Genomic DNA, 24,713 nt, shown 5'->3' on the forward strand with positions numbered 1-24,713 from the left:
TTCTGCCTACATACGTGCAAGAAATGAAATGAAACCGTACAGAAAATATTGATGAAAAGGAAGTAACAGGGCAGGGCTTTGCACATGCTCAGGCCACTGGTATTGCTCTAGAGGCTGTGATGACTCTTCAAAGCAGATGCCAGGACAAATGGGTGACCAGATCTAGCTAGGACTGGGACTGTTCTTCCACTTTCAATGGGCAACTGCTCTTGCAGGCATCCAAGAGAAGCCAGCGGCTTCATGAGGTATCCCTCCATATCCTTTTATGCTCTGACCAGCCAGAGCTCTCTAGATGATTCTTGGGTTGGTGAGACTCCTTTGCCCTTATTGCCAGAGAGACCTATTCAGTCCTTGGCCTTCAGGACTTGCTGAACTCCAGCTCCCGTCAGCTTCAACTATAATGGGAGCACGAAAATTTGTCTAGCCCATATTTTGCTGCAGATGTGCTCTGCATCACAGATGTATTCAGCATCACAAAGCAAAATGCCTTGTCCTCCCCAAGTGGATGCTGTGGCCTTAGCCTCTCATCCAATCTGTATATATAGATCTCCAAAGATGGAGAGTCTGCTTCCCTCGACATCAAACCTATCCAATTGTCAAACAGGTTTAGTAGTGCCAAAAGGTTCTTCCTAACTTTTTAGTGGAATCTCTTTTCTTGTAATTTGAATCCATTGGTTTATGTTGTAGTTCATGAAGCTGCAGAAAACATGCTCCCTTCCTCTTCTACAGGACATTCTTTCAGATATTTCAAGATGGCTGTATCATACTGCCTCTTGGTCTTATCTTTTCAAAAGAGAGTGCATGTAGCATAGTGGTGTGAGCACTGGACGGTGACTCTGTAGACCAGGTTCTGAATCCCCATTTGGCCATGGAAACCCACTGGGTGACCGTGGGTAAATCACACTCTCTCACCCTGAAAGGAAAAGAAAGGCAACTCGTCTTTTTTTTGCCAGGAGGACTCCATGATAGGCTTGGCAGAAGTCAGAAACAACTTTGAAGGCACACAACTCTGTTTCTAGATGTGTATGTGTGTACATCTCAACATATCACATTGACATAAAGCCAGAACTGCTTCTCTGGCCTCAAAAAGGGAAATGAAGGGTTCCTCTCCCCGTCTTTTTCTGCACCAGAACTTCTGCCCAACATAGAGGTGCAAGGCATTTGGGTGAACTTCCCAGTACTTGCCCAGTCTTGTCCCTTTGCCCCTCTCTTTTGGATGCCACGTGTCCACATTACAAGTTGCCCACCTGTGGCCCAGATTTAGTTAAAAAAAATAATAAACCTGTAGATTGGAAAGCAGACAAGTTGCCTCCTCTCATGAAACAAGTGATTTTAATTTAAAAAAAAAAAAATTAAAGTTTTCCAACGAAGATTGTACATGGGTGAACTTTCCAGACAGCCCAGTGTTTATCCTCCTGGTGAAGATGCCATTCAGTTTGGCTTATCAGACTTGCCACCTGCTGTGGCAGCTCAGAAGATGGAATAAGAACCAGCCAAATGAAGACCTGAATCTCTGAATATAGCATACGCCTTTTGCTCTGGGTCTTCACAGTCCATCAGTGGTAGGACTGCTTTGCAAACATTTAAACCCCGAAGACTCGGGACCCCACAGCCTCCTGGGGGTGCTGTGTCTCCATCTTTGACAAAGGGGTGAGCCCAAGAGGAACCAGATCCCCCAGTCAGAACCACCTCAGAAATCATGTCAAATGTACACCCTTTCTGTAAAATGGATGGAGGTGTTATGAGCACAACAACAGAAGGAGACAATGAAAGATAACATCTGCCCCATTGCCTAGGGGTAAGCAGTTAAAATGGGGAGGTTCCATACCTCCTTCCTCTTGAGTGCCCCTCCATTTTGGGACATTCTCTGTCATCTCATATGAAGTGTCCAAAGGTCTCTCCCTGCCCAGACTCCAGCATGGAGTACTTCAACTTCTCCTTTTGTGTTTTCCCTCTCCTTACTGATCCAACAACTGGGCATTTGCATGTTCCTGGGACAACCAGAGGTTTTTCCCTATCTCTCTCACAGAAAAGAAAGTGCAAAACACCACTGTTGGATCCTTGCAAGGGCAGTGTTGCACGCTTGAGTGCACAAACACTTTCTGGGACGGAATCTGTTTGCGTTAAATACGTCCCCCATTTTCCTTCCCCTTGTCATCTATGACATAAATGCAGCCTGAGTCTGAGCCCTCCTTTCTTCCTGCACTCGGCTGCCATCCCTCTGTTTTGAAAGACCCCTCTGCTTCTTCCCTGCCCTCCAAACACAGCTCGCCAGGATGGGAACTTGGGTCCAAATGGAGCACGATCCTGATCTTCTGCCCCTAAACCATCTAATAGGGCCGGTCTCCTTCCTCCATCATGTGATTCCAGGATAGCCCAGAGCTTCCATGGTACAAGAGTGCAAACACACCTCAGGCTGTTCCCATCTCTGAACTCCCTTCCCTTAGTAGGGAAGCCTGCTAATCCCTCCCTGCTTTTCTACTGGGAGAAAAGAAGATTTTGAAGGAGACGGGCAGAACCTCAGGCCCCTCTCTGCCTTCCCCGCCTCCCTCACTTGGGTAGTGGGGCACAGGGCTGGCTCTCTTCCAGAGGCTGTCTGGGCCCTCAGCGTCCAGTTCTGCTTCTCCACCACCAACACCATCCGTGAGCCTCTCGTTTTGCAAGTCCAGTCTGGGGTTTGGCTTATATGTATGTTTACGTGTGTGTCTCACACACTTGGGGAAGGTCTGGCTAGTCCAGGAAGCGGCGTCGGGAGCCCATCCGGGAGCGATTGGAGCGCCGGATGTCAAACTTAGAGTCACGGCATTTCTGGCAGATGTAGACTTCAGGGACATTGGATTTGCGGATCTTGGCGCAGGAGAGGTGGATCCAGGTGTGGCACTCCCGGCACTCGATCATGGGCCGCCCGGCAAAGGGCTTCAGGCAGAAGCAGGTCACCAGATCCCAGGAGTCATCATCTACAGATGAAGGAGGAAGGGCCAGTGAAGAGAGATGCATTAGGTGAGAGTGCGACAGAAACCATCTGCTTGCTTGATTCACCTACTTGTTCAACTATGTATGAAAATATTTATACCCTGCCCTGCATCCAATATTATCCCCTGCAGCTAGTCAAGCAGAGGAATCTCCTTCTGCCAGCTCTAATATTCCAATTTCTTCATTGCACATCCCCTTCTAAGCAAGCAAAGGAAGCATTTTCCTCCAAACAGCAGCAAGATTCCAGTTTCTTCCTCCTCCCCCTCCTGTTCTGCCTTCTGAGGTGGCAAAGGAAACCTCCTCCTTTCAGCAACACCATAATGGTGGGTTGCCTTCTCCCCCTATACATGGTGAGTGAGACATGTGTTTACTTATTTCTATGGAAATTAAATATGCGGCGTTCCCCCCCAAGCACCATATACTCTGGATGTTTTGCATCAAAACTTTCTACAGTAATTTTTGTTAGTCTACAGGAATGACCTACCAGAGTCCACCATGATGTCTTCGTCATCACTGCTGCCATCCTCGTCACGGAAGACCACCTGCTTGCCCTGACGAATGATTGTGCGTTTCCCCACCCTCTGGACCAGGCTCTGCTCGGCCGGTGCCATCTGTGGGTAAGAGGCATTGGAGGGGGTGTCCGAATCCCAGGCGGAGTAGTGCCCCGAGGAGGACTGGGTGTCCCCTTCCGAAGAGGGGCTGGTCGGCTGCTCCCCGTAGGGCCTCGATCCTTCCAGTAGCAGCTCATCCTCTTCTTTGTCCTCCTCCTCCCGGTATGACACCCCTGGCAGAGGGGCAGCTGTTTCCCTCTGCATCACCCTCCTCTTCTTCCGGACTATCTCAGTTTTCTTCCTTTCTGCCAGGAACCTGCTGGGCTTCTTGGTCCATGGGTAGAAGGAGGAGGAGGAGGAGAAGGACCTGCCATGCTTGAGCTGGCTGAAGCTCTTCCGGGGCATCCCAGGCCGGGAGGTGGCCGAGGGGAGGTGGCCGTAGCGGAATTCCCCGCTGTCGCTGTCGACGGTGCCCCCTGTGCTGTTTGGGGGGCTGGGGGTGCTCCAGGAGGAGGGGTCCTGCCAAGTCACACAAGCGGGGAGACAGGCATTCACTCATGGGATACCAGCCAAGTAACCCCTAGTGCTAAAATAGTAAGCCCCAAATGCAGAGTATGGAGGGCAAGGGAGGCATAAGAGAAACCCAGCCTATCGAAATTGGAAAAGGACAATTTTTCAGGGACAACCTCCATCCATGGCCAGAGACTCGGACTAGGAAACAGGAATCCTGGGCCACAAACATGTATAAGAAATGGAAGAAATGGAAAAGGGAAATCACCAAAGAGGAATTCAAAGAAACAGCAAGCACATGTATGGGTAAAGTCAGAAAAGCTAAAGCGCAGAATGAACTCAGGCTTGCTAGAGAGGTTAAGAACAACAAAAAGGGCTTTTTTGGATATGTCCGTAGCAAAAAGAAGAAGAAGGAAACGGTTGGGCCACTGCGGGGAGAAGATGGCAAAATGCTAACAGAAGACAGAGAAAAGGCAGAATTACTCAAGACCTTCTTTGCCTCAGTCTGCTCAGAAAAGGCAAAGGATGCTCAACCTGAGGATAATGGAGCAGAGGACAGAAAAGAGGAATTTCAGCACAGAATAAGTAAAGAGATAGTAGAGGAATAACTTGTTAATCTAAATGAATTTAAGTCTCCAAGACCAAATGAACTACATCCAAGGGTACTAAAAGAACTGGAAAATGTAATATCGGAGCCAATGGCAATAATAGTCTTTGAGAACTCCTGGAGAACAGGAGAAATCCCAGCAGAATGGAGGAGGGCAAACGTTGTCCCCATCTTCAAAAAAGGGGGGAAAGGGGGATCCCAACAATGATCCTCCAGTTAGTCTGAGATCAATCCCAGGAAAGATTCTGGATCAGATCATTAAACAGAGAGTCTGTGAACATCTAGAAGGCAATGCCACAATCACAAAAAGTCAACATGGGTTTCAGAGAAAGAAGTCATGCCAGACAAACCTTATCTCGTTCTTTGATAAAATGGCTATCTTGGTAGATGAAAGGAATGCTGTGGATGTAGTAGATCTTGATTTCAGTAAGGCCTTTGACAAGGTTTCCCATGATATTCTTGCAAACAAGCTTGTAAAATGTGGGCTAGACAAAGTAACTGTTAAATGGATCTGTAATTGGTTGACTGGCCAAACCCAAAGGGTGCTCAACAATGGCTCCTTTTCAGCCTGGAGAGAAGTGACCAGAGGAGTGTCCATTGGGGCCTTGTCCTGGGCCCAGTGTTATTCAACATCTTTATCAATGACTTGGATTACAGAATTGGGAGCATACTTATCACATTTGCAGATGACACCAAATCAGGAGGAATAGCCAATACCCCAGAGGACAGGATCAAAGCTGGGCCAAAGCTAACAAAATGAACTTCAACAGGGAGAAATGTAAGGTACTGCACTTAAGGCAGAAAAATGAAATGCACAGATATAGGATGGGTGACACCTGGCTGAATAAAACTACATGTGAAAGGGATCTGGGAGTCCAAGTAGTCCACAAGTTGAACATGAGTCAACAGTGCGATGCAGCAGCTAGCAAGGCCAATGCGATTTTAGGCTGCATCAATAGAAGTATAGTGTCTAGATCAAGGGAAGTAATAGCGCCACTCTATTCTGCTTTGGTCAGGCCCCACCTGGAATAATATTCTGTCCAGGTCTAGGCAAAACAATTAAAAAAGGACATTGAGAAACTAGAGCCATGGGTCCAAAGGAGGACAAATAAAATGGTGAAGGTTCTGGAAACCATGAAGCCCTATGAAGAAAGACTTAGGGAGCTGGGCCTGTTTAGCTTGGAGAAAAGAAGATTAAGAGGTGATATGATAGCCCTGTTTAAGTATCTGAAGGGATGTCATATTGAGGAGGGAGCAAGCTTGTTTGCTGCTCCAGAGAATAGGACACAATGGAGCAATGGATGCAAGCTCCAGGAAAAGAGATTCCAGCTAAACATTAGGAGGAACTTCCTGAGAGTAAGGGCTGTTCGACAGTGGAACAAACTCCTTCCTTGGAGTGTAGTGGAATCTCCCTCCTTGGAGGTCTTTAAACAGAGGCTGGATGGCCATCTGTCAATGGGGATGCTTTGATTTGGATTTCCTGCATGGCAGAAGGGGGTTGGACTGGATCACGGCCCTTGGTCTCTTCCAACTCTATGATTCTAAAGTGTAAGGTTTGAGTCTGGAAGACTCTGCCTGTCGTGGGCTGCTCTACCTTGCAGGGTTGCTGCAAAGCAGAGGAGGGAGAGAGAAGCACCTGGCGCTCATGGGAGGGAAGAAGGCAGGGGAGAAATGGGGATAATGGTGACACACTATTTTTATCATTATTTTGTAGCAACGGGGCTACAACTCCTCATACGGAGCCCAAATCCCCACTGAAGCACCTGCTGAGGGGGACGTCGACACCCAGGTAAGCCCCACTGATTCAGTGGGTCTCCTGTCGTTAGGACCAACAATCCGCATCCACCCACAGTCACTGCTGTTCTTTGTTGTTAGTCATTGGGGGAGTTCTGTCTGTCCAGAACCAAATGGAAGCCGCACAAACTGGGTCTGGCGAGTTGGGCTTGGACTGCAGTTCCCAGTGGTTCTGTGGTCAAGGGTGAGGAATTCTGGGAGCAGCAGTCCAATGGTGTTTGGACAGGGCTGTATTTCACCCGGGGCAATGGTTTGGAAAGAGAACATTTTAAAGGATGGCTGTAGGCGTTCCTTTGTTTCGGATGCACCCAAGTGGTGCCTATTCAGCTCCTTCACAATGGGGACAGGAAAGGGCACCGATGGGCCTTTTGACCCTCTGCCGCACTGGGCATCATCCCCCCAACTCCATCCTCTGGGGTCTTTGTCTTCCAACCCCTTGCTGCCTATGGTTCCCAGAGGCTCCCCGCAAGGCCCCCCCCGGTGCCCCCCCCCGTACCTCTTGTGGGGAAGGGATGTATCCGGCGTAGGCCAAGACGAAGGTGCAGAACTTGTTGAAGTCCTCCACCGTCCGGCGTCGCTTGGAGCCTGGAGGGAAATCCTGCACAAGAAAGATAAGAGATGCCCAAGAGGGGCACTGGGTGCCAGGGAGGGGAGGGAGGGGGCAGAAGAGGAGCGGGCAAGTTTTCATGGGGGGCAGAGAGACCCCTGCAAGGACCCTCCTCCGTCCCCAGTCCCCCCCCCCCCTTGAACTGGCTCTCTTGGGGAAACGGAGGGTCCTTCCTGGAGAGGCTCTGCCTTGGGAGGAAGGGCTCCCCAAGCGGTTTCCCCCCCCCAGTGACCCCAAAGTGGGCGAGGAGGACAAGGCTCTTGGAGCTCCAGAAGGGGGCTGGGTGGGGCTCTCCGGGGTCCCCTCTGGGTCCAGGAAAAGCAGGGGAGGCTCTTTCGGGGGGGGGCTTGGTGGATTCCATCCCCTTCACTGCCCTCAGAGCCACAACAGAGAAGCCAAGCCCCCTCTTTAGGTGGGTGTGGGGCAGGGAGGAGATCCCCCCATGGAGAGAAGACCCCTTGCTTGCAGAGGACCAAGAAGCCTTTCCTGAGGGGCGGCTGGAGTTGGGGGGGGGTTAAAAGACAAAAAAGGATCCCCTTCTTCCTCCCCTCCCCCTCTTTTTCAAGCCCTACTTGGGGGGCAGTGGACACGCCTCCTCCCCAGGGAGAGCCCCTCAATATCCTCCATGTGCCCCCCCCCAGGAAAAGTCAGGCAGAGACCCAAGGGGAGGGGGGCAGATGGGGGTCCCTCTTCCTCCTCCTCCTCCTCCCTCTGGGGAGCCCACTTACCTCTGGGGGCCCTGGGGAGGCACAAGAGTCTGAGTCCATGGCTGCGAAGGGAGGAAGAGGAGGAGGAGGAGAGGAGGAGGAAGGCTCCCTGTTCCCCAGAGGGGTGGGGGTGGGGGAGGGACAGAGGGAGGGAGACCCAGCCTCCCAGCCCCTCCCCTTCGGCCAAGAGGGAGAGGAGCCCATCCCTCCCCCTCCAAAGCTTTCTGCGCAGGGAGCGCTGGGAAACGTAGTCCTCTGCCGAGACGGCTGGCCACACGGCGTGCCGGGCGTTGGAGTCTCTTTGCTCTCTCATCATCATCATCATCATCATCTTGTTGTTGTTGGGTGCTTTCGTTTCCGACTAATGAGATCCTAAGGGGAGTCTACCCTGGGTTTTTCCTAGCAAGATTTGTTCAGAGGGAGAGGCTGAGAGAGTGTGCCACTTGCCCAAGATCGCCCTGAACCCTGGCCTCCAGAGTTGTAGCCCAGCACTCAAACCACTACACCATGCTGGCTCTCATTTAGTATTACGTAGTACTATTAGTATTTACTGCTTGCTGTTGTGCCTTCGTTTCCAGCGAATGAGCTCCTGAGGCAAATCTATCCTGGGGTTTTCCGGGGCTGAGAGTGTGTGACTGGCACAAGGCCCCTCAGTGGAGGTCAGGTCTTTGTTGCTGGCTGCCTTCAAGCCATTTCCCACTTATGGCAAAGCTGTCCTGGGGTTTTCTTGGCAAGGTTTGTTCAGAGGGGGGTTGCCATGGCCTTCTCCTGAAGAGGCCGAGAGGTTCCATGGCCAAGCGGGGATTCGAACCCTGGCCTCCAGACTGAGCCTGGGATGACCTTCCCTAAGAACCTATTCCCCCGAAGCAGCAGCTGTCCTTCCTGCTCCCTGCCTTTGGCCCCTTGGCCTTGGGCCTGGCACAGGCTTCCCATCCTGGGGCCTCTGCCCAGCGCCCCTCCATTGGCTTTCCTCTGCTTCTCACCTTCCCAAATCCCAGCCCCACAGTCGGCTCTTATTAAGGAGGCTCTTCCCTTATTGCTCCCTTTTAGTTGGCTTTCATTTCCTTCCGCGTTGTTATTATGAATAGCTATGTTGGCCATAGAGCAAAGTGCAGTAACCCCCAAAGCCCACCAAAGAGGGTGTTGCGGGGGGGGCAGTGGTCCTCAGGCAGGGAAGCACCCCCCTGGCCTCTTGTGGCCCCTTGGGGTCCTGCCAAGGAAGAGCGGCGGCCTTGGCTCCTCTGCCAGGCTTGGGTAAGCCGTGGCTGGTGACTAAAGGCAGCCAGATGTGGCTCCCAGGTTCCTAGGAAGAAGGGAGCTGGAACTTGCCATAAGTGAGGGACGAGGAAGAACCAGTTCCTTGCAGCAACCCAAGCTCTTTCTGCCTTTTCCCTGCAACAAGGAGACACTGCTATTTGCAGCTCTGGGGCTAGTTGCTCCGGGTGCCACTCCGGTGGAGGGCCCAGAGGGCCTGGGCCTGGGCCTTCCTCGGGGGCCCTTCGAGTTCCTTTGATTCCAGGTTTGGCTTCTTGTCATGTTTTGCGGGGCTGGGGATCCTGTGGCCGAGTGGAGCGGGGGCATGGCTTGTGGCTGTTGTTGTTGTTGTTGTTGTTGTTGGGGCTGCCTTTGCGCTGAGCTCAGCTCAGGGGGAGCCTCCACAGCCCCCCGCCTCCTCTGCCCTTCCCTCCACCTTCCCTGGCATCCCTGGCGGCCTCTTGGCTGCCAGGGAAAGAAGGAGCAGCCTTGGTCTGCTCTGGGGCCCATCTCTTTGTCCTGATGCCATCTGGAAGGGCTGCCTTGGCCTCGTCCTCTCTTCTTCTTCCCCCGCTGCCCAGCCCTTGCATGATCCCTCCGGGGCGACGGGAGCACCTTCGCCTTTCTTGTGCCACTCCTGGGGAGGTCTGGCAGCCGCCTTGGGGCCATTGAAAGGAAGAGGTTGGCAGCATGCGCCTTCCCATCTTTTCCCTCCAAAGAAGAATGAGAATGACCCTTCTGGTTGGGGTTCTTGTTTCTGGCCCTCCTCCTCTCCGGGAGTCTTTCAGGGAGATCAGGGCCCGAGGGAGCCAGGGCCTCCGGGGCCGGGGCGGCGGGGCTGCTGCTGCTGCTGCTGCTGCTCGGGGGCCAGCCATCTCTCCAGGGCCCGCTTTGCTGGAGAGTTCCTGCAGGGCGGCAGCCGAAGGGGGCTGGGCCTCTCCTGCTCTTCTCTTTCCCCCTTAAGTCCCTTCTTCTCTTGGCGGGAGGCGGAGGAGCAGGAGAGGGAGGCGGGCCCTGGCTCCTGGGGCGGAGGAGGAGGAGGAGGAGACCAGGAGCAGCCAGAGGCCGAGGCGGCGTCGGCGGGGTGCCTGGGCCGGGGCTCTCCGGGCCTCCCTGGGGCGGCATGGCTGCTGCTTCTTCTTCGGAGGGCGGGGGCCCTTCTCCCCGGCACGCCTGCGGTCTGCTGCGGGGCCTGGCGGGGCTGCGGGCGGAGGGGGCCCTGCTGGACGTGACGCTGGTCTCGGAGGGCGGCGGGGAGTTCGGGGCGCACCGGGCGGTGCTGGCGGCGGCCTCGGGCTACTTCCGGGCCATGTTCGCGGGGGGCCTGCGGGAGTCCCGGGCGCGGCGGGTGCGGCTGCACGGGGTGGAGGCCGAGTGCCTGGGCCGCCTGCTGGACTTCGCCTACTCGGGCCAGAGGGAGGCCCTGGCCCTGGACGACGAGGGCCAGGAGGCCGAGGAGCAGGAGGCCCGGGGCCCGCTGGCCGAGCGGCTGCTGCGGACGGCCGACCTGCTGCAGTTCCCGGCGGTGAAGGCGCTGTGCGGGGCCTGGCTGGCCGAGCGGCTGGAGCCCTCGCTGGCGCTGGAGGCCCAGGACTTCGCCGAGGCCTTCGCCTGCCCGGCTCTGGCCCGCGCCGCCCGCCGCTGCGTCCTCCGCCACGCCGCCCGGGAGGAGGAGGAGCTGGAGCAGGAGGCCGGGGGCCTGGGTCGGGCGCTGATGGCGCTGCCGCTCTCCCGGCTGGCCGGCTACCTGGGCGACGACGGGCTCCGCGTGGCCAAGGAGGAGGCCGCCCTGGGCCTGGCCCTCCGCTGGCTCCGCGCAGACCCGGCCTCCCGGGCGCCGCTGCTGCCCCAGCTGCTGGCCCACGTCCGGCTGCCCTTCGTCCGCCGCTTCGCGCTGCTGGCCCGCGTGGAAGGGGAGCCGCTGGTGGCCCGCTCGCCGGCCTGCCTGCGCCTGGTGGCCGAGGCCCGCCTCTTCCAGGACGGCCGCCTGGACCGCCACGACCGCGGGCCCTGCCCCCGCCTCCGGCCCCGGCCCTCCACGGGGCTGGCCGAGGTGCTGCTCTGCCTGGGCGGCTGCGACCGACACTGCGACGAGCTGCTGGCCCTCGACTGCCTCCTGCCCCGCAGCCGCCAGTGGAGGAGCCTGGCCGAGCTGCCCGAGGCCCTGCAGGGGGGCTACGCCGCCGCCGCCCGCGGCAACGACCTCTACCTGACCGGTAGGGCTCCCCCTTGGGCCCCAGGAGGGAGGGCCACCTTGGGGAGGCTTCTGGGGAGGGAGGGAGGGAGGGCTTGCTGGATAACTGCCCTAGAACCCCCCACCGCCCCTGGCCCCCCGCTGCAGGGCTTCCAGCCTTTTGCCAGGCTAAGGGCCCTTGGGGCACCCCCAGAAACAGCCCGGAGGGGCCAAAGGGGGTCCCTGCCGCCCCCCTGGGCCACGGGGCCTTTCTCCCGCCAGGCCTCTGTCTGCCAGCGCCTCCACTCCCATAAAGAACCTGCCAAGCCGCCTGACTTGCAGCCAGGAGCCAGAACTACTGGGGAGGGCATGAAAAATATCCCAAAGGAAGGACCAGGGGCTTCAATGGCGAAGGGTGCCTCATGCCTCTCCAAAAAGTGTGTGTGTCTGGGGGGGGGTTATCGGGGTGATGAACAACACCAGCGTCAACTGCTTATTCCTTTTAACGGACTCTCTTGCATTCAATTTTATTGCTAGCTGAACATGAAGGCCCAGGTTGACTCTCTCTCCCTCCCTAAAATGCTTGGGACCAGAAGCGTTTGGCCTTTGGGCCTTTCCTTTTCTTTCCGATTTTGGAATATTCGCATACACAGAATGAGCTCTGATGGGACCCAAGTCTCATCCACTTTGGCAGTTTGGCTAAATCTTTGCGCACACGCAGACCCACGTGCCCTGGACTGACCGGGTGCCCCCTTGTTCCCCGTGCAGGTGGCTCCGACGGCTCCCGTCTGTACGACTGCGTCTGGCGCTACAACTCGGGCGTGAATGAGTGGACGGAGGTCTCGCCCATGCTGAAGGCCCGGGAGTACCACAGCTCAGCGGTGGTGGACGGCCTTCTCTACGTTGTGGCCTCGGACAGCACAGAGCGCTACGACCACACGCTGGACGCCTGGGAGTCGCTCCAGCCCATGCCCTACCCCATGGATAACTGCTCCACCACCGCCTGCCGGGGGAAGCTCTATGCCACGGGGTCCCTGGCCGGGAAGGAGACCATGGTCATGCAGTGCTACGACCCGGAGCTGGACTTGTGGTCGCTTGTCAACTGTGGGCAGCTGCCGCCCTGGTCCTTTGCACCCAAGACAGTCACCCTCAGTGGGCTGATGTACTTTGTCAGGTAAAAGAGAGGCGCTTGTTGTGCTCCTGTGGGTTTGGAACTTGTTGCAACAAATAAACCATCCCCACTGAGCAGGGGCAGCAGGAAACACCCTGGAAGGCATGTGGTGAATCTGGGCAAAGGATCCACTGCCTGGTTTTTAGTCTAACGTATCTGAGGTTGGGGCTGACATCTAGAGCAGACTGACTGGTGGAGATTTCCTGCATGGCAGAATGGGGTTGAACTGGATGGCCCTGGCGGTCTCTTCCAGCTCTACAATTCTATGATTGTCCCCCACTTTACACGGAAGCTCAGCCCCAACAGTGAAAACCACCTCTGCTTGACTTTGCAATTCCCCTTTCTCCAAATTCTGTCTTGTTTTCCAATTGAGTTGTTTAGCATGCATTTTAAATGTCTTTTTGCTTGTGATTTTAAATGGTTGAAACCAAATTGATTGTAAGCTGCCCAGACTTCTTAAGAGATGGGACTGGACATAAATATTTTAATAGCAGATAATAATAACTCCTCTCCCCTCTGAATAACAATTTGCTGGACGCTTCCACAGGCTCAGATTACTTTTGAGGCAGGCAAGGAGCTGGGCTGGCTCTTTGCAAAATATCCTCGGAAAGGAGGAAGAAGAGGAGGCAGGACTCCCTGACCTTGGCCAAGAGGGAGGTTGCAACCCACCTTCTTCTTATCTGAAAGGAAGGAGGGCTTGGGAGGCCCTCGGAGTCCTTCAGTCGGAGCGCGTGACCCAGAGAGGCAGCTGAAAATAGTCCTGAAAGTTGTTGCTTTTCAGCTTGACTTTCAGAGAGAGGGATGGAGGTTGGGGGTCAGCTGCAGCTTTTCCAGTGGAGATTTGGGCTCCATCTCTGTCCATTTGCTGCAGTCAGATCCTCACTCCTGTGGAGGCTTTAGGGCCTGAGCATGGTGTTAAGGCCCTGTTGGTGGATTTACCCAGGAATGGTTCTGCATTGGGAAGCCTCCAAGTGCAGTGGGGCAACAGCAGGGGAGAATAGTTCTGTTTCTGGATTTGGGGCTGAAAAACCACCCCAGGATCAGACCCAGAAGGAACCAGAAGTCTGTTTCAGGTTTCCATGTGAGGGTTTTGGGTCAGCTTGAATGTTGGGCATCCTCCTTTGCCTGCACCCCTGTGAAAAGGAGCAGCTGCTTGCAGTTGGAGCTGCTGGTGAGCTTTGGGAAATATTTCAAATTCCTGCACCAGCCCCAGAGCAGCTTTGCAAGCTCTGGAGAAGGAGACCGAGAGGAGGGCAGCAAATGTTTCAGTCCTTCCAAAGTCCCTGCTTGCAACAAAAGAGCAGGGAAGATCTGCAAGCCTCTCCTTCTGTTGTCCCCAAGCATGTGTCTGTACTGCACAGTTGCAACAGTTTAATGCCACATTAACTGCCCTGGTTGCATCTTAGGGGATTCTGCATTACGTAGTCTAGGCATTCTCCAATGTACTCCTCTGAATTGTATGACCTCAGAGCTTAGACTCCTAAGTACCTCCCAAAATGACAAATCCCATAACTCTATAGGAAGGAGACGTGGCTCTTCAAACTTGCCTCGAAACTAGTTTGAACGCCAATTTCCTTGACTCTTTTACTGTGTAGATGCCCAGGTTTGCTTTCAGAGATCTGCCCAGTAGAACCAGTTGGTGAAATGCAGCAATACGAGATGGGAGCAGGAAGGATTAAGGGGAAACGGCTTTGGAGGAAGGTTCTTGTGTCTCGGGTTTAATGTCAGCTGTGAGCTTGCAGCAGTTTTGCTGGCAACGAGAGGCTTTCTCTGTGCAACTCAGGGTCAGCAAAGTGTGTTTCTTTGCTAGCCAGCCTCCTGCCTTCCTCACCTGCTGCTGTCAAGCTGGCCTTTGCATGACAAGAAGCAAGGAGGAGGGAAAGGCTTGCTGCAAACCCTGGAGATTTCACAGAATCATAGAGTAGGAAGGGATACTCAAGGGCCATCTATTCCAACCCCATTCAGCCATGCAGGGATCCACCACTAAGGCACTCCTGAGAGATGCTCATCCAGTCTCTGTTTAAAGACCTCCAAAGGAGAGCAAAGAAGTCCTTCCTAATGTTTAGGTAGAATCTCTTTTCTTTTCATTTGAACCCACTGGTTCATATACTAGTCTCTGGAGCCGCAGAAAACAAGCTTGCTTCATTTTCTGCATGATATTTCAAGATAGATGTATCATGTTGCCTCTCAGTCTTCTTTTCTCCGGGCTAAACATACCCAGCTCCCCAAGTTGTTCCTCGTAAAGCTTGCTTTCCAGACATATGATGGTCTTGGTCACCCTCCTGGATACATTCCAGTTCATCAGTATAGCTGAGGTGTATTAATATTGGGTGATTGGCAGCCCACAACTGGCAAGTGGCAAGGAGGGAGATGTGAGAAAACCTGAGTGCTTTGGGTGAGATTTTCTTTGGTATGCCTGATGGCAACAATCTCTCCTTACCTTGTATTTCCCTTGGATGCTGCAGAGTAAAATCCCTTTCCTTTCCCCTAGACTGCCAATGGGGGAAGCATTGGGGCCATCTTTGGTACCAAAGGCCACAGGACACAAAGCGGAGGCCTGGCTGGTTTGGATCCTGTTGGGCATGAAGCAAAGTGCCATCCCATGATGGAAAAGAGATGCGCCCATATATTTATAGTTGGCTCTTTCTTTGCTTTCCCTCTGCAGAGACGACTCGGCTGAAGTAGATGTATACAACCCAGCCAAGAATGAATGGGACAAGATCCCCCCAATGCTCCAGGTAAACCTCTTCTCTTTTGAAAAACACACTAATTCCAAAAACACTAGCATGGTATGCACCTGTGTGTGCCCTTTTGGCACTTTGAATAGGGAGGAACTTAGTCTAAGGCTGGAAATGAGGTTGAATGTTGTCAAATGCATCCAGCAAACAGTACTGAGTGACCCCAGTTTCTTGAAAAGTTTTAATTTATTTAAGAATTAAATGAGATAATGTCTTTCCCCAATGTAGGATCCAAGGCAGTTTAAACATTAAAACAGAATCCATTGAAAAGATCAAGAAAGAGAAATGTTTACATCCATCACTTTTAAGACATTATTATTGCTGTTATTTCTATGTGCTTTCAAGTGAACCCTGAGTTAGAGTGATGTTCTCTTAGGGTTTTCTAGGCAAGATTTATTCAGGGGAGCTTTGCCAACCTGGCCTTCCCTTGAGGCTGAGAGAGTGTTTCCCCAGCTAATCTGGGATTCTAACATTGATCTCGTGGGGCCCCAGTCTGGCGATCAGACTGTGACAGCTTGGTTTTCTTGGCCAAATTTCTTCAGAGTAGGTTCGCCATGGTCTCCTGGAGCATTAGTCCTACACACAAACCACCCTGGGTTTGTTTGTTTTTTATGTACCTTCAAGTCATGGCAAACATACTGTTAACCTTCCTTGTCCATATTTCTTCAGAGGAGGTCATGCCAGTGCCTTCCTCTGAGGCTGAGAGAGTATGATTTGCGCAAGATTACCCAGTGGGTTTCCAAGGCTGAGCAAGGATGTTTCATCATCATCATCATCCTTATTTCTTCCACCCTTCCCCCAGGTGCACGTTGGGGGCAGTCTGGCTGTTCTGGGTGGGAAGCTCTACGTCTCTGGCGGCTACGATAACACCTTTGAACTCTCGGGGATGGTGGAGTCGTATGACCCGGAGACACGCAAGTGGAGCGTGGCTGCACAGCTTCCAGAGCCAGTCTTCTGGCACAGCAGTGTCAGCATCTTCCGGCAGTTCATGCCTGAGAGCCTGGAGGAGGACGAGGAGGAAGAGGAAGAGGAGACCCTCTTGGACAATGGCCCCAGCCTCAGCCGCCAGCGCCACCAGAACCTGCACAGCCGGAATCTGAACGAGTTGCGCTAACAGGAGGAAAGGGCCTCCGCTCACCCCAAGGGTTTGCCATCACTCTGACAGAGCTTCTGGAGGTTGGGCAAAGACTTGGCATGGCCAGTGAAGAGGGCAATCTCGCCACAAAACAGTTTCTCTGTGTGGCCAGAGAGGGGGACAGCATACCCTAACTGGGAAGTGGTGGGAAAGGGATAGGATCTGGGAGCCCAGCTCTTCCCTTCAGAGTGGGAACCCCAGAAGCTCTTGCCCGACAGCATCTGCCTTATGAGAACATTGGGATCCCTCTGGCTCATGGATCCAGCGGTTGTTGGAATCATGTTAGGCCATTGCGCAAGTGTGAAAGTCACGGGGCTGCTGGTATTGCTTTCTCAGAGGTTGCGTATGTTCGGTCTCTCATGCTGCCATTTGTTCTACAAGGATGCACACACATAAGTACACGCACACAACCCGGTCTTTAAAAGCTTCAAGAATTGTGGCTGTTACCTGCTTTCTATAAGCAGAAGGAATCATAGAAGTCCTATTTGAGGTCTTTAAAGGGTGTGCCCTATCTCTCCTCTCTGACTGTCTGGCTAACTTTGAGTGCTGCATGGCTTGGCAGAAGAGGCAGGAAAGAAGGGGCATAGGATCATAGGAGTCAGAGGGGTCTCCATCTACTCCAACACCCATTGCCAGTGTGAATTGCAGCCAAATTGGCCCTCTTATCCTCCCATTGCCTGTGTGTTGTATCTGCACTGAAGCGCCCCATTCCCATTGCAGCACAGAGCACTAGTCCTCCAGGTGTTTTGGACTTCAGCTCCCCAAATTCCTGGCTGGAACATCTAGGAGTTGAAGTCCAGAACACCTACGTTTAAGTTAAGCCTTAACATAGTATTGCAAACAGTATGTGATAAGCTAGTCTGTTCCGGGCCTTGGAGAAAGAGAAGATGAAATTGTTGCAAAGAAGACATTTGGACTGGAATTGTGTGTCTTAGTCTTAGCTAGGGAAAATCCATGGAATCAGTTTTTGAAGAGTGAATCAACACTCAGGCAAACCTCATTGGTTCAATGGGTGTGCTATAGACAGGGTTTAGGCCTCAATATGCAAACAGAAGTTGCCATGGTGTGATTTACAGAAGAGCTCTGTGTTCATGGACATTGCTGTGGGTCTAAACATCCCAAATGGTTTGGGTGCCTTTAGTTTGACAGAAGTGTTATTTTTGAGTCAGTGAATGAAACTTCCTGGGAGAACATTGTTGCCTTCTATCTTCCTTGCCAAAGTCTTTGCGGCTTAACTTTTTATTTTTCCTTAAACTCAACCCAGCGCTGCTTCCTCAGATCTGCCAGGTCTTAGGAGTGTTTCTCCAAGATGACAATATTAAATTTCCCAAGTCCCATTTTAAAAATACACAGCAGCAAATAGCCATGGCTTCACCACCCACAGGCCATGCCTTGTGCCAACCACTTCTCTGTGGCTGAAATCCCAAATCCTCTGCCCTCTGGGAAGGAAGGCCCTGCTGTCCTTGTTTACAGACACTGGAGTTGCTGCTGCTGCTGCCAACAACTTGTTTTCCATACCACTTAAGATGTTAAGAATGAAGTGTTTTGCGCTGGGCTGTTCAACAAGTAGCATCGTTTTTGGAGAGAGGGGGTCATACTCAGTGCCAAATCTGTGATCATTTTGGGAGTCACTCAACCCCAGATGAACAGCTTTTTTAATTTATTTACCTTCTAATGTAGATAGCTGTGTGTTCAGCCTTAATTACTGTACTGTAATATTTACTAAAGCAAAAGCATTATATTTTTAAATCCCCCTCCCCCTAATCTTTTTAGAACTTGGAAATCAAGTGTTAAATAAAAGTGTGTTACAGAGACTTTGCTTGCTTCCGAGATGTTGCGAGGAGGACAGAAAGGCTTCTTTCCTCTGTCATTGTTCTGCCCCAAAGCTTCACCGTGAAAGTGAGGATGCGGCATTTCGGATGGTTTTCCACAGCAGCGGCTCTTGAATTCCTGCTCTGCTGATGCTTGGGACTTCAGTCTTGCTACTGTTGCTGGTGAGGAAGGGGCAAGGAGAGGCCATTCGGACCGTGGAGCAGCTCAGCTGGGTAAGAAAGGAGGGTAAGCTCTGAAATGGTGTGTGCCCACTTTTTCCTTCCCCTGGAAGCGTCAATCAGTCAGGGCTCCTCATGAGGTTCAACATCTGGTGGATGGAGGTTTTTGGAGGGAGTGTGAGGGCAAGAGAATACACCTCCACACACACACATGCGCCCTGTGCACAAAGGAACTTCATGCATTCGTGTCACTAACACAGTAGAGTACTAAAGGTTGAAAACCAGTAGGCTGCTGATTCTATAACTGGAATTCCTACAAAACACCTTTCTCTTGAGAACAGATAAGGGCTTGATGGGCACCAACATGTTGCTGTGGTTTGAGTGCTGGAATAGGATTTTTCTGGGAGTCAGGGTCACATTCCTAGTCCACCCACCCACTTTTGGGCTGCCCTAACTCTCAGGAGGAGTGAGAAATACATGTGCCCAACCAGTCACCTCTCATCCCTTCTTCCCTCCCAGGGTGCCACTATACATGCCATGTGGCTGCAATCACAGACAGACCACAACAACCTGGAAAGCTCTTGGTTTTTCTTTTTTTATTGGGGAAGGGGGCTTTTGACAGAGGACAAGTGCCATATCACTCAGTCCTCTGGGATGGTAATGATGACTTCCGGAGGGGCCAAACCCTCGTTGGGACAGAGTCTCTGTTGGGGGAGCTCCTGACCGAGGGAGTCTTGGGCAAGTGACTCCACAATAACCTCCGCGGAGCCCACCATTTCCTCTTCCTCCTCTTCCCCCAGTGCCTGGAGGGGCTGCAAAGCTGCCCCCACAGCCTTCTCGTCCTCGATGATCAGGTTGCGCAGCTTCCTCTGGCGGGGGTTGTAGTTTTCCACCCGGTCGTGGATCTCCATGTGGCGCCGCAGGTGGGCCTTTGGGAGAGCAAGAGGGAAAGGGCTGAGGCGCCTGAAGGCACAGAACTGAAGGAGGGCGAGGGCAGGGCAGTGCCTCCTTCACCATTTTTCACCCATCCACCCCTTGGAACGCCAGAAAGCACGCAGGGGCAGACATGGGGTTATTCCCTGCCATGCCCTACCTGCCGTGTGAATTTGTAGCCACATTCCGTACACTCAAACTTCCTCACTCCCTTGTGCCTCCGGACATGAACGCGCAGCTGCTCCACCGCTGGGGAGGGGAAAGCAAGGTGCCTGTTAAGAGGGCTGTGTGTATCCCTGTCTCTGCCACCAACTGTGAGGACTTCCTCATGTCCCACCACTGTGGCATCAAATAGAGGGACCTTCTAGATGTCCTCGTGGTACACTCATCCACACAGTTCCCAGGGGTGGGGCACATCTGTCTTTCTCCATTATCTTCCTGTTTTGGCAAGGGACCCGTTCCTGGCCCAAGCAGAGCCTGCAGCCTTGCCTCCAGCCACATTACCTTTGAAGGTTTTCCCGCAGATCTGGCAATAGTGGGGCCTGCCTTCCTGGTGCCGGCTGGCCACGTGCCGCAGGAGCGGGCCCCTCTCGGTGAACCTCTGTTCGCAGAACTCGCAGCTAAAGGGCCGCTCACCTGTGTGGGTCCGGTTGTGTTTATCCAGGCTTGCTGTTGATTGGGGAAGAAAACAAACTGATCAAGCAGGAGGAAGGGCCTTCTTGGACAAATGCGGTGTCTCATCCACTTCTTTAGCGTCCAAAGGATGCCACCCTTCCCATCTCGCTATTTGGCTGGGTGCCCACCCTCAGCCTCTTCCGCGCACAGTGCTCCTACCTTGGGTGCGGAAGGTCTTGCCACAGAGGTGGCACTGGAAGGGCTTCTCCCCAGTGTGGGTCCGGAGGTGCATGTTCAGATTGGCCTTCTGGGTGAAGGCGTGCTGGCAGAACTCACACACATAGGGCCGCTCGTTCCTGGCAGGGGACAGAGAAGCAGGCATACATGAGAAAAGCTGGCAGGGACCACCCCAAACAGGATGCGCCAGGTGATGGTCCCTCTGCCTCACCTGTGCTTGGCTTTGACATGCATCTGCAAGCCATTGCGGCTGGAGGCCCGGTGGCCGCATTCCTCGCAGACAAAGAGCTTTTCTCCACGGTGCTTGAAGGCCTCATGGAGGTAGAGCTCCATCCGGGAGAGGAAACACTTGGAGCACGCAGAGCACTGGCAGGGGAGGAAGATTCATGTGAGGAAGAAGCACAACCCAAGAAGGAGTGGCCCACTTTGCACCCCACTGACGCAGCCCTGCTCTTTCTCCAAGAGAGTCGCTATCTGGATGGGATATGGGGCACACCTGTGCAGCTCTTTCCTGTTTCGTTCTGCACAATTTAACCCTGGGAGCTATCTTTCAGCTGCATTGTCTTGGTGTACCCTGGGCAGAAGAATTTGCTACCTATGGTCTCATTTCTATCATGTGCTGGGGATGCTGGAACCTAGCGCCTCAAAAACTGCAACCCTTTCCTCTGCTGCAAACCGCCTACTGAATCCACACAATGCCACTGAGACTTATCCTACCCCAGAGATGGGGATCATTTTTTATTTTATTTTTTTGGTATCAAATAAAAGCTTGGGGAGGCCTGGAAGCAGTTGGGAACCCCCTCTGCAGCCCCACTTTCCCCAGGAGCTGGCTTACCGCGTGGGGCTTAGGGGCTCCGTGGTGTTTTATCAAGTGGCTCTGTAGGTCCTTCTTCTGCATGAATTGCTGGGCACAAGAAGAGCACTAGGGATACAAAAACCACAAGTGAGCAACAGTCCAACCAGGGATACCTATTCTTTCTTTTGGAGATGCAGGAAGGAAAAGAGGAACAGCTGCAGATTTTAAAAAGAACTAGAAACTGAACATCCGCTTTAACTTAACATTTCCACATTGTTTTTTAACTATCCAATGCATGTTAACTGTCAGACAGAGCACTCGTTTCCCAAGCTTGTCACCTTCCGTGTCCCACTCCCACCCTCCAGTGATGCTCAAGGGCAAGGCAGGCTGACCTTGTAAGGCATTTCTCCCGTGTGGGTGACCATGTGCAGCCGCAGCTCCACCCGCTTCTTAAACACCTCTTGGCAAACGGAGCAGGGGAAAACCTGGAAGGGAACAGACACAGGGCAGCAAGAGAAGATGGAAAGAAGGGAGGGAGGGAAGGAGATATCCTCCCTTCTTATCTGTCTCCTAGGAAGAGAAGTGGGGCCAATTCCCAGGAGGGACCTACAGGGGAACCCAGGTCAGACGCCCCACTGGCACCTGCTCTGAGCGGTTCATGCAGTTCCTGGCCTCGTGCTCCAGCAAGTTCTCCTTCCGAAAGTAGCACTTCCCGCACTTGGAGCACTCAAAGGGCTTCTCGCCGGTGTGTTTCCTGTCCGGAAGAAAAGAGGCAGGTTTGCTTAGCCCACGGTGGAAACGGCAGGGGCCATAAAGCTACTCAAGAGGAACTCGTTTTGAAGAGCACACAGAGAGCCAGCTGAGTGTGAAGAATGCCTGTTACGTTACCTAGCTGGCTGTCACTTCCAGAGATGCTTGGATGGAACTTAAGAGTTTTGCATCTCTGCAGCTTCTTAAGCTTCTTACATAGAGAAACTACACAATGCCTTACCAGCTGGATGTAATGCCTTTTATTTAAAATGGTAAAAACCCTTCTTTTGATACTTCATTGGCAAGAACTTACCTGTTATGCACTTTGAGATAGTATTTGCTAAGAAATGACTTGTGGCAGGTGGGGCACTCGACAGGGTCAGTGGTGCCCCTGCGGTTTCTCAGCAGCCCGGCTTCCAGTGTGTCGTTGTTTCCTGCTGCCTTGGAGCTAGCAGTGGGCTTCCTGGCTAAGGGAGTCCTCCTTTTGGTCCTGATGCTCTTCCTCCCAGGGACGTAATCCTCATCAGTTTCTTTCTTCCCTCTTCCAGCCCCCTCCTCTTCAGCAGGGATGCCATTTGAACCCGGAGCCTCCTGCATTTCCTTTGGGAAAAACAAAGCATAATATCAGTCTAGTACAAGCGAAAGAAAGAGGCAATGATTGTGTTAATTACAACTCTCCCAATTATTTGGTTAACTATGTTGGTTCTTTTTAAAAAGGGGTCAAGTGCTGTAGAGACCCTACAGTAAATTTGGGGTGCCTTGGTCTTTGCAGAGGAAGGGAGTGCCAACTCCCACAATGATCAAAAACAGACATTCTCAGGCATAAGTCTGACTTCTGCCCTTGTGTGCCACTAAGAAGACATCGGCCTTTGTGTCCAGACCTGCGAGGGAGAACTGAATTCCTTCCAGAACATGGCACCTTCTCTATCTGGCAACTGAGTGTCCCAGAATCTTCTGCACAGTGCAGCTGCTCTGTGGGAAGCTGTGGGCAATGTGAAAGGGCATCCTCAATGACCCACAGCTGTGGAACAAGCAATAGCCTCAGAGCTTCCCCCCCAAATCCCCACCTCCCTGCAACAGGAACACAGCCCTCTCAGTGAATTGCTCCCCATCTTCCCTGTGGCCATTCATGGACAAGCAGATCCCTCCTCTGGCTGCTTCTGTCTGTTTTCCTGTCCCTCTAAGGCACCGTCTTTCTCTAGCAGGACATGGGTTTGAGGGGGACAAAGGCAATCCCTAGCAGCACATGACTCCACACGCCACCTCGTGACTGGCGCCCAGGTCCTCGGCGACTTCTCTTTTCAATGGCCTTTTTAGTTCCTGACACTCCGGGGTGCCCTTTACTTCACCTGCATTGCTCAGTGCGTTTGTTTTGGGAGCCCTTCCCAGCCTTCCCCGGAGGAGGCGGGGGCTCTCCCCTTGGCCCTGGGCTTCGGGGCTCCCTTGGAGGCAGGGGCTCCGGCTGCGTTCCGGGACCAGGTCAGCGGGGGGTGCGGCAGCATCGGGAGCCAGCTCTCCGTGGGCATCCGCCACAACTGCGGCACAGACACTGCCTTCGTTGTCCTGGCGGTCCTGACCGCTGTCATCCAAGCACGCAGGCTTGAACTCCTGGCACAGCTGAACCGCCTCAGGGATGCAGAGCTCCCTGGCGGCCTCCAGGAGCTTCTCCCAGTTCTCTGGGGTGACGTCCAAGTGCCCCGTGTAGAAGAAGTCGAGGAGGAGCGCAAAGATCTCCAGAAAGGTCTCTGGGAGGATGATTTTGCTGGAAGCGCCGTCGTACAGGCTCTGGAAGAAGGAGCTGCAGCAGGCCAGCACGCTCCAGTGGGCCTTGAAGACCCGGCTGCCCACTGCCAGGGTGGCATCGCAGTACTGCCCGGTCTCCCGCTGCTTGTTGAGCTCCTGCAGGACTCGCACGCTGTGCTGGACAAAGGAGCCTTCCATGCTCTGCTGCAAGACAGAGAGAGAATGAGAGAGAGCAGGGAGTGACTAGAAATCTCTGGAAGAGGGGCTCAGCTTCTGTGCACCTAAACCTGAACCCCACTCCTTGGGGCTGGAGTCAGGGGGAGGAAGCCCCACAGACCCTTCCTAAGGAATCCAAGTAAAGCCTGGATGGAACTGGGATCTTGCAGCACCTATGAGACAAACCCAAAGAAAGCAGCGCCCACAACAAACTCCAACTCCCAGAATTCCATAGCCTTTAGCCAGGGAGGCAGTTAAAGCGGTGCCAAACCAGGTTATTTCTCCAGTGTGGATGCAGCCTTAGTCCCAAAGCTGCCACAACCTTCAGGTCTCCTCCGCACCTGCGAAAAGGGACCTCTTTCTCTCTCTTGGAAAGCTGTTGAGTCCAAGGACAGCCTCCGCTGCAGAAGTCTCTCCTCCTCTGCCTCCTCCTTTTCCTTCTTTCCTTCTAGCCTTTTCTGTGCCGAAAGGGATGGTCCTCCGTCAATGAGGCGGCTGCCTCAGTCGGTGTCTCTGCTGCTGCTACAATGGACAAGCAAGGCAATGGGTGAGTAATCATTAGACTATATCATCATTAACATTAATCATTAAATCACCATTTACTTATTAAATCTCCAATTGCTTTGGCAGCCAGTCAGTGAGATGTCTGGTTAAATAACCAAATTACATCTAAATGCACATCTGGTTGAGGTAAACCTCATTTTGACAGATGTTTCTGGGGCAGTTTTGGGGATCCCACCCTCTTTCTGCCCCCCCCCCCAAATAAAGAGATCTAAAGGGGAGACCACCCTCTTCCTCCGCTCCAGCCCCAATTTGGGGATGAAAAGGCCCAGCTGGGGGTCCGCAGGGCCCCTGCCCGCCCACCTCGCCTCCTTTTCCGCCCTTTTCCTTCTCTGCCACCTTTAGGGAGAGGAGGGGAACCAAAGCGCCGCCATCTTGGGCCGACGCAGGGCGCGTGACGTCAGCGCGGCGGGGAAGAGGGAGGGAAGGAGGGCTCTCAAGGGTGGGGATATGCTAATGAGGGGGGCGGGGCTACGCCAGAAGCAGCCGCCCCCTTTCAGCCCTAGTGCGCATGCGCGCGTATGCTTAACCCTCTCAGTCTAAGTCTCTCTCTCTCTCTCTCTGGATAGTTATAAATATATTTTGCTTTGTTTTGTTATTTATTTATTTACCTTTATTTCATTTATATCCCGCTTTTCTCCCCAAAGCGCC

At 53.2% G+C, this 24,713-nt stretch overlaps 3 protein-coding genes across 7 annotated transcripts; 1 reads left to right on the forward strand and 2 right to left on the reverse strand.

Annotated features, from left to right (window-relative positions):
* Positions 1–2,040: 2,040 nt before the first annotated feature.
* Positions 2,041–8,087, reverse strand: LOC149307862 (PHD finger protein 13-like). The gene is made up of 4 exons (XM_089534543.1): positions 7,771–8,087; positions 6,932–7,033; positions 3,458–4,043; positions 2,041–2,957 (listed from the first exon to the last, which is right to left on the reverse strand). Exons 1-4 carry the CDS (start codon positions 7,951–7,953, stop codon positions 2,731–2,733), a joined length of 1,098 nt encoding a protein of 365 aa, XP_089390669.1. The 5' UTR covers positions 7,954–8,087; the 3' UTR covers positions 2,041–2,730.
* Positions 8,088–10,111: 2,024 nt separating this feature from the next.
* Positions 10,112–16,295, forward strand: LOC149307863 (kelch-like protein 21). The gene is made up of 4 exons (XM_089534539.1): positions 10,112–11,219; positions 11,945–12,350; positions 15,013–15,085; positions 15,888–16,295. The coding sequence occupies exons 1-4, from the start codon at positions 10,127–10,129 to the stop codon at positions 16,197–16,199; spliced, it is 1,884 nt and encodes a 627-aa protein (XP_089390665.1). The 5' UTR covers positions 10,112–10,126; the 3' UTR covers positions 16,200–16,295.
* Positions 16,296–18,796: 2,501 nt separating this feature from the next.
* ZBTB48 (zinc finger and BTB domain containing 48) lies at positions 18,797–24,465 on the reverse strand. 5 transcript variants are annotated; one of them, XM_089534536.1, is made up of 12 exons: positions 24,402–24,465; positions 23,843–24,023; positions 22,806–23,489; positions 21,856–22,142; positions 21,435–21,546; positions 21,185–21,277; positions 20,832–20,918; positions 20,208–20,362; positions 19,979–20,115; positions 19,649–19,813; positions 19,305–19,393; positions 18,797–19,140 (listed from the first exon to the last, which is right to left on the reverse strand). In XM_089534536.1, exons 3-12 carry the CDS (start codon positions 23,481–23,483, stop codon positions 18,853–18,855), a joined length of 2,091 nt encoding a protein of 696 aa, XP_089390662.1. In that variant the 5' UTR covers positions 23,484–23,489; positions 23,843–24,023; positions 24,402–24,465; the 3' UTR covers positions 18,797–18,852. The 5 variants fall into 5 exon arrangements, with proteins under 5 accessions (XP_089390662.1, XP_089390661.1, XP_089390664.1 ...); XM_089534535.1 differs by having other exon boundaries at positions 22,806–23,486; positions 24,366–24,455; XM_089534538.1 differs by having other exon boundaries at positions 19,781–19,813; positions 24,366–24,455.
* Between the last annotated feature and the right edge of the window lie 248 nt (positions 24,466–24,713).

This window comes from Sceloporus occidentalis, unplaced genomic scaffold, assembly GCF_023333645.1.
Source record: "Sceloporus occidentalis isolate IW3139 unplaced genomic scaffold, rSceOcc1.0.p SCAF_8, whole genome shotgun sequence".
NCBI lineage: Eukaryota > Metazoa > Chordata > Lepidosauria > Squamata > Phrynosomatidae > Sceloporus > Sceloporus occidentalis.

Bases quoted from the DNA above. Each gene is read 5' to 3' on its own strand.
- LOC149307862 (XM_089534543.1), bottom strand. From the start codon at position 7,953: ATGGGCTCCTCTCCCTCTTGGCCGAAGGGGAGGGGCTGGGAGGCTGGG. The intron at 4,044-6,931 runs GTACGGGGGGGG...GTGACTTGGCAG, and splicing joins ACATCCCTTCCCCACAAGAG to GACCCCTCCTCCTGGAGCAC. The intron at 2,958-3,457 runs GTAGGTCATTCC...CTTCATCTGTAG, and splicing joins AGACATCATGGTGGACTCTG to ATGATGACTCCTGGGATCTG.
- LOC149307863 (XM_089534539.1), top strand. From the start codon at position 10,127: ATGGCTGCTGCTTCTTCTTCGGAGGGCGGGGGCCCTTCTCCCCGGCAC. The intron at 12,351-15,012 runs GTAAAAGAGAGG...TTCCCTCTGCAG, and splicing joins GGGCTGATGTACTTTGTCAG to AGACGACTCGGCTGAAGTAG. The intron at 15,086-15,887 runs GTAAACCTCTTC...CCCTTCCCCCAG, and splicing joins AGATCCCCCCAATGCTCCAG to GTGCACGTTGGGGGCAGTCT.
- ZBTB48 (XM_089534536.1), bottom strand. From the start codon at position 23,483: ATGGAAGGCTCCTTTGTCCAGCACAGCGTGCGAGTCCTGCAGGAGCTC. The intron at 20,919-21,184 runs GTCAGCCTGCCT...TTGTATCCCTAG, and splicing joins CGGGAGAAATGCCTTACAAG to TGCTCTTCTTGTGCCCAGCA. The intron at 19,394-19,648 runs GTAATGTGGCTG...TCCCCTCCCCAG, and splicing joins CTGCGGGAAAACCTTCAAAG to CGGTGGAGCAGCTGCGCGTT.